Source organism: Varroa jacobsoni, unplaced genomic scaffold (genome assembly GCF_002532875.2).
Source record: "Varroa jacobsoni isolate VJ856 unplaced genomic scaffold, vjacob_1.0 contig03768, whole genome shotgun sequence".
Lineage (NCBI taxonomy): Eukaryota > Metazoa > Arthropoda > Arachnida > Mesostigmata > Varroidae > Varroa > Varroa jacobsoni.
Genome location: NW_019215084.1, coordinates 5,227 through 13,250, shown reverse-complemented (window position 1 = coordinate 13,250; position 8,024 = coordinate 5,227). Strand labels below are relative to the sequence as shown.

The window sequence follows — 8,024 nt, the reverse complement described above, 5'->3', positions numbered from 1 at the left end:
CGTACTTAGAGCTCACTCCGGAGCTTCTCGAATACTGCCTACCCGAGCATGGTATAGCGCCCTGCAGAATGGTTAGCGCCTTAGCTGTCCAGGTGACACTGTCAAAACGTATGCTCTCCGATAATAAATACTGTGGAATCTCGAAAAATACCGTATAGTGATTAAAAAAATACCCGGACAATCGTTAGAAGTCAAGGAAAAACGAGAACGAATGGAAAATTACTAAAAGACACGTCAAAGTAAGCTCGACGTGTCGATTAGCTAGCAATCCTTGCTTGCAAAATAATTGTTACTATGATCATGAGCAGGCATGAGCTTTCTCACAAATAGCTCATTCAAACTTACGTATGCACCTGTATAGAGGACTTGCTCGGGAAAAATATCGGGTCGAACATGCTGTATCTAGCTCTGAACCTTTGAAGTTATTATCCTGACATATTTTCTCTCAGTGCAGCGATTGCTTATCAGTTCTTCAACGATCATGTTGAAGTTACTATTGAACAGGTTCTCGTTCGTCTATAACAGAGCTGAGCGTCAAAAGGTCCAGTATAGTTTTTTGTCCTAATTTCAGTTACCCGTCTTTATTTATAAGCGAAGATTACGAACCCCGGTGCATAGGGACAGTAGGGAGCGCGAAGCTTTCTGGTGTTAGGTGATAGATATTTGGAAAAATAGACCCGTTTTAAAAAGGAGAACCTATGAAGGGTGGCATGTCAATCAATAGAATAAATAATAAATCCGCTTACGGGGTTCGATACTGCTGCTGCCGCCGCCGCCACTGCTTTTGTGTAAACAAACAACAATTATTATGGCTGTAATTCATAACTTTAATGGCATATAAAATGATGCCGCACAAACGTCCAGTGCTCGTTTTGGGCTGGTCTTCTTTACGTTTTTGCGCTTCCCAAAACTGTGCGCTTCATCGATCGTCACGGACATGTTTGAAAGAGATGGAACAAAATGCCAGCATATCGCCTGGCTATGTCCTGTATCGAGAGATAATAATAGAATTAGTCATGCGACAAACCTGCTCGGCCGTGTAGTACTTAGATCGAATCGAATTGATTTTTTACACGATCCTCGTTACAAGGCCATACTTATATTCACTTCGAAGCTTTATACTTATAGTATCGTGTACTAACGTGTTTATCGTGTCTGAAAACTCCAGTGCTTTTTCCCTGTAAACTAGCTTTGCTCTTTATGCCTAGGTGTCTGCCCTATTTTAAAAATCAAACCGATGCCCAGTTCTCATTGCTACAAAAATTACTAGTAATTACTCGAGTATCTATATATATATATATTTATTGCCACGCTTATTTAGTCTATCACCGTCATCTATTTTGGAAAATTTGTTTCACCAACCACAGATTTGTGCCGTTGCCCCTCGCAAACCCGTATCACTATGCAACCAGTGAACAAACGCTACTCCACGTAGTCTCTTTACGATTTTCGTTCAGTCAAGGCCATATGTTAAGACCTCCCTTTAATTTACAAGATAGTATCATCTACACCGCACGAAACAACAGAAGCTATTTCGAGCCTGATACTACATTACGTCACTACAGGAAAATCAACCATACACAGTTAGCCAAGTTCCGAATCTAACAACAAACTTTCCAGCTGAACTTGAAACAGTATCACTGTAAACGATGTACACTCGAAATAAGTTATACCGCAAATCAGCCTGCACCAACATTCTATATGACGGCACAACACTTATTCCTCTTTTTTGGTGTCGGCATTGGGGGTGGCAGCGGCCTCGGGAGCTTCATCCCTTCGTGATTGATATTTCTTACACTCGTTTCGCTACATTCACTCATCGGCAGCATGACCTCGCTGGATGTTATAGTCTCTGTCTTCGAATCTGCTAGAAATGCGTACTTCTTGTTCTGAACTCCGCCCGGCTCCCTGTGGCCAGCTTGCTGGTTGCCGGATTTAGCCGATGAACTACACTGTTGTCGCCGTATTCGACCCGCTTGCCCCGAGAACTTCCTTTCGGATTTGCAGCTATCCTCACTGGTGATATCAACCCAATTGCTTGTGCCGCAGTACGGCATAACCCTGTTTTTCGACGCTTTTTTTACTTGTCTCGATTCTTTGTGTTGAACTGGTTGTTTTTCTTTTTGGCCACGATGAATAGATCCCACAGAATAGGCTGGAAAATGAAATAAGCACCATGATTGTAATATCTAGGACAGCTCAACTCAGCTGATAGCGAATCCTATTTATATCGGACTATAATTCAGATTTACGCGATTGTTACAGGCGTTTCCGGAAACCCTGCTTTTGTAAGGCAAACTTTAATAACCCACTATCAACGGGCACCATCGTATTGTACTGTGTCGCGTGAAAGAGTTCACCATCGAGTGAACCCCAAAAACCTTTGTATTTAGTAACTTACGCTTATTGCATTTACCGTTATTTCATATTACTCTAAAAACTGTGACTAGCGCATGTTTTTTATTATCATTATTAGACGTCAAACAACGAAACCTGCGTTAATTACTGAAAGTACGCAACTTAAGTTAGTAACACATTAAATTTAGGATAATTTATTCAGTTATTAGTTGATGTGGATTAGAGAACTTTGCGAACGAAGAACATTCAGGTCCGTACAAAAGCCAAGCACGAACTTAATATGGCGGATGTAGCATATCGAATATCACCGAGTAAATAACTAGAAGTTTTTTTTTGCCAATAAGTAAAGCTCATCGACGTGTTATTTTAACACTGAATTGCTAAAAGATACAACATCTAGATAATTAGGTATGCTGAAAAAAACTAATCACCGAATGTATTAATAACGGTTTGTCACTGTTTGATAATCGGCAATCAGGTGGCTCTCTGTTGTTGAGGTACTTCAGGCACACGATAAGGATTCTGCCAACGATTCTCTTATCCGCGCCGAGGCTTGAAGGTTCCCTGACATCTGCAGACCGGGCCTTCGCCGAGTGAAGCGATAGGGGAGTCTACTAACAAATAGCTTGAATTTACATTCGATTATACTCCTTTTGTTAAGGATTGCTTCACAGAGCGTGTCTATGTTCGATTGCGAACCTAGACCACCGTATCTCGAACTTGAATAGGCAAACACGTTACTTTCACTGCACCATCACAGAGTTTCAACGCAAGCAACATAGCTACTCTTACGCTTCGAATGAGAAAAAACGACCTGCCACTAACGATAGTTACTAGAGTGATCTTTACTCATCCGTGATTGTCAGTGAAGTCGGTATGTGACACTTCTATTCAATCAAACAATGCTTCGTTATTCAGACAAAGCACGTGAGTCGCATTTCGAGCGAGACAACCTCGTCGTGCAAGTCTCATTGACTGCCGTCCAGTTGCAGCTCTTCCCCGGCGACAAAAGCGGTACTAACGACCATTAGAGAGTGAGACACTGGTGTTCAGGAATCAGAAATAGCTTTATGGTTCGCAGCGACATAACGACAGATAGTGAGCACAGAAGCACTCGCTAAGATCAACGGACTTACGTTTTAACGATCACTAACTCTGAGCAAGGAGTTAACAATAGTCACACGGTGAGCAACTACTAGGCAAACGATTGCGCGACAGGTCCAGTAAGAGATACATGGAGGCTTGGACAGGGGAGCTATGCGGCTCGTGAGGCATAGGCTTCATTTGGACATGCGGAATTATGGCGTTGCCTACGCACCCTTTCCATCTTCTGTTTCATATACATTCTCGTCATATATGAATGCATGAATACCAACGAGCTGCGCAAAGCTGGCGAATGAGTACCAGCAAGAAAATGGCGACGGGAATTAACGTCTAACACGAGGCCAACGTTGGCACATCTACGTTGTGTGAGCCTATATGCTGCGGCTGCAGGCCGCGATTACGATTCTGAGACTTAGGAATAGCTTATTTTCAATTAGAGTCACGCAGTTATGTGCTGAGAGCTAACCGCCTTCGGTAAGGGCTGATGTACTACAGTTAGAGAAAGTCGTCAACTCAAATCTCTGTAGGCTGTACGTTACCGGCGAGCAGCTATGGGCAAGTGGTAGTAGTCTTCAGTGGCAATGGTCCCTGCTGGCATTTCAGTGAGTCGTAACAACAAGGTAAAAATTGCGGCTGCCACGAGTATAACCGCAGCACCGGGCCTTTCACCACAGCTATCTCTAACCTACTCTGCTTATTTACCTCTCCTAGCCTTTCGATCTCGGCGGAAAAGGGCTGGTTACCCATATATCCATTTGGATAAAGGAAAGCGACGAGAGACGGAACGAAAAGCTCTAGAGGCGTTAAATTAAAACTGTAGCAGACATACGAGCTTGTTATGACTGATGGATTGCCGGAGTGTCTTTGTTGCCGGTTGACAATGTTTATTTTATTGATACAAAGTAGAAGGTGTACCAGCATGTAACATAATGGAAAAGTGATACGGTCCCAGATATCTATGCGCCGGTTTCGCGAGCAGGGGTACCCGGCAAATCTGAGAGAGAATGACAGATCTTACATGAGGTAAGGGAATATATATCGAAATGCGTTAGAGGAGGCAAAGTTGACACTTGAGAGGTATGCATGATGCCAACATGATGACAACAGTTGAAAGAGCTCTTATCACCGTTAAGGAGTTTGTTGACGGTGAAACGTCTAGTAATGGAGTTCCTTACGCACGTTCTTTTCAAATCTAGATGAGTGGAATCAGGTCCATATCTGTCACCTGTTCCTATAATTTCGTGGAAACTGATTGATTTAGAGTAAAGGAGAATTCCAACCGAATAGAGGTATTACTTGAATGGAATTTGTCTATTAATACCTACTATTAGAAATATCTATACAGACCAATCACTAGGGCAAGCCCAAAGCTCCGCAGCTCCATACATGGCAATAACCGAGAACCACTCATCATAATAATCGCGCCCCACTCATTTTCTTCAGACGGTCGCAACAAAACCTATAGCTTCTTCTTTTCGTATCTATGGAAGTGCAAATAGTTCGCGCCAGAAACTCCCGTTATCGGCCGCCGTTTTCGCGCCAAACAAGTTCAACCCTTAGTCGATACAGGAATCTCTACCGCGTTTAATGCCAAAGCTTTTACCCCCTCCCCTCTCCAAAAACCTTTTCCCTTATTCCTCTTCAATGCCCCTTGTTTCCCGAGCTTCTTTCTTCTGTCTGCGGCTCGAAAAACTGTCAGCAGACGTAGGCATCGGAAACGAAGTAGCCTAACCTGGCTGTTACTGCTACTAGCTTTGCACAGCACTGCGACTCTAAATCTAAATTGTAAATGAGACAGACACCCATCGTTCCCAAGGCGATGTGGGCTGATGGCATAGGCATGGCCCGTCGCCCCTTCTTTTGAGTCTTGCCGCCAACCGCCTTTACCCCACCGTGTGTCGCCCTTAGCTATGTCTCGCCACCCAGGAGAAGGCTAGCTGTTGAATACTACCAGCGGAGGACGCCAAAGCAGAACCCGTCGTATGTAGCTGTGGCTACGGGGGACCCCGTTCAAGCGTCCGCTGACGAGCCCAAAAGCAGTCGTAGTAGTAGAAGAAGAAGCAGCAGCAGCAGCCACAGCCGTAGCGGCGCGGGTACGTGTTGACTTAATCAAATGTTTTCGCCGAGTACGAACGACCACCACTTCCGTTGGCGTAACGGTAGTTTTTCCACATTCATTGGCTCAATATACGATGTTACCGTTGTCGTCGGGTCGGCTAGGGGCTCGCTCCCTTCAACCCGACTAACTTGTTCCTCTGCATTACCAGCAACAGCATTATGCTGACTGTCTACAACAAGTCACTTTGCAGTAGCTCCCCTCGGTCTGGATCTAGGGGCTTCGAGATCCCGTTCGGCCGCGACTGTGACGGTGTGTACGATGAGTAAAAGCACGCTTCCTCTCTCGTTGAGCTCTGTATAACTTGCGACAGCAACGTACGAATAAGCTTATTATGCAGAAACAAGCGGGAGGAGTTCTAGCACGATGTATGCGAGGTATTAGCCGGTCGTTCTCTTTTAAAACAGTTTCGCTTGTGCGCGTGGATGTGCGTGTATAGTCTGCGGCGGAGGCAAGCTGTCGCTCGCAACCAACCGTGTTTTAGTGGAGTCCGAGTATACTACTACTGGGCAATCTGCAATAGGGACGGGGGTAAGTGAAAGAACGGAGAAAGCCTACCAAAGGACATGAGAATTCGTCAGCGCTTTTTCGTTTGCTACGAAGAGCGAACTTGTAGATAACCTGCTCGTTTTGATGATGCTCAAACGGTAAATGGGAAAGAAATCTGCCACCTCGCTGAATCTAGAAACTAGAAGGCCTAGAAGATGAAGAAAAAATTCTGACCTGTCGAAAACGAGGCTGCGAAAACAACACAAATAGGTTTAATCCACACGGAGAAGGTATCCGTGAATATATTCGTTAGGTGAATAATACGACAACTGTAAGAAAAAAATATGAACGTAATCTAACGTATCGGTATGGAACAAGATACAGGCTTCAAGTCCTACGTAAATAAAACCCATGTTAACCCATCGTGCCCGAGTGTACTGGCCAAAAAATATGCTGTAGGGTCAGATATTACATTAAGTTATTTAATTGCCGTATCGACGGACTGTTACTAAACTTAACTTTATCCGTTGTCTCTTCTCGAAGCCAGCATTGCCTGATTCGGATAATAACGGTACATTGTTTTGCAACATTTGTTATACAATTGAATTACAGTTCAGATCTTACCATTTTGAGTTAAACGCAATAAAGTAAACTTTGTAATCTAAAAGAAAAGATCGCTTAATGTCATGTGATCACAAAGAATGTAATATAAACAACTACTAGAAAATCTTCCACACTCTCTTGCACCCTAATAAACATAACGACAAGAGCCAATAGTTAAACCCAGATTTTATTTAGCAGCATTGTAGGTTTACAACGCTTCTATTGGCCATGTTGCGTACCTTCATGTCGAGGTTTTTGGTGATTAGTCGAACGATAGATGGGGTCAATGCTGCGGACTTCCATTGGGATTGGAATTGGTCCCCCCACCATCTTTTATCAGTGACCCGTATCCAATACACTCTAAATAAACGTTCTATTGTTTTGTCACGTTTTAAAGCTTTTCGCACTACAAAACGTTTAGTTCGTTTTGTATTACTGAATTGAACGACACTGCACCGACCTTTTATGGATTCTTTGAAATTTACACAGCTCAGGCTCACTGTCCAACAATTTATATCTGCCGCCGCGTTCCGCCATGACAAGGCGATTCTCTCCAAATGCTACCAACATTGCTAGCGCGACGAAGCAACGTTGTTGGATACAATATACTGCTTCGAGATTTGGAAAAGGTCTCGAAAATTATTCTGTTCAAAATACGAATAATTAGCGCATACACCATATCCATTTAGTAGAATAATTACCTACCTGTATAAATATCACAGTTACTTAACTGAAATGGTTTACGCCAGCTGTATGGGAGAAAAACGTGGAACAATTTCAATATTGCATTTATCAGTCGTGTATAGCGAGGTAACACAATCTTTGGTTTCGACAGTTTACCTAATTGGGCTAGGAGAGATACTGGACACAAAATAGGAGAATATTAGACATTTTGATGAGCTAAGACAGAAACGAGCGGTGTTTCGGTTTACCGCAAAAGTCTTACGCGCGTTTACTCCTTCGCTTCTCATATAAAACAGTAGATCTGATGTTGAATAAATGCAGAGGGCCTTATAAAATTCGATATGATTTGAGCAAGTAGCTCACTTGATACATCCTCATAAAACTAATTAGTCTCAGTTCATTATATCTCATTTCGAAATAAGGATTCTTGCGTTACATCGCAACTTAAACAGAATCCTATTACATACAGGCTCGATGTTCTCAGTAGCTGAAGTAAGGTGACCCAAATGCTACCCCGATACTTTCTGAAGCTGATTACCAATTGAATACTCTGGCCTCTACTTATAAAAGCGATAGGTTCCGAAAATTCGAGCATACTGACCATCTGGGGCTCAAATTTCTTGCCGCTTAAGGCAACAGCTTTGACGATAGAAGCCCTCAAACAGTTCCC

The 8,024-nt window shown here is 43.2% G+C and overlaps 1 protein-coding gene across 1 annotated transcript; it reads right to left on the bottom strand.

The window, feature by feature from the left end:
• Positions 1-1,286: 1,286 nt before the first annotated feature.
• LOC111272899 (uncharacterized) lies at positions 1,287-7,219 on the bottom strand. The gene is made up of 2 exons (XM_022854548.2): positions 6,910-7,219; positions 1,287-2,155 (listed from the first exon to the last, which is right to left on the bottom strand). The coding sequence occupies exons 1-2, from the start codon at positions 6,998-7,000 to the stop codon at positions 1,698-1,700; spliced, it is 549 nt and encodes a 182-aa protein (XP_022710283.1). The 5' UTR covers positions 7,001-7,219; the 3' UTR covers positions 1,287-1,697.
• Positions 7,220-8,024: the final 805 nt, after the last annotated feature.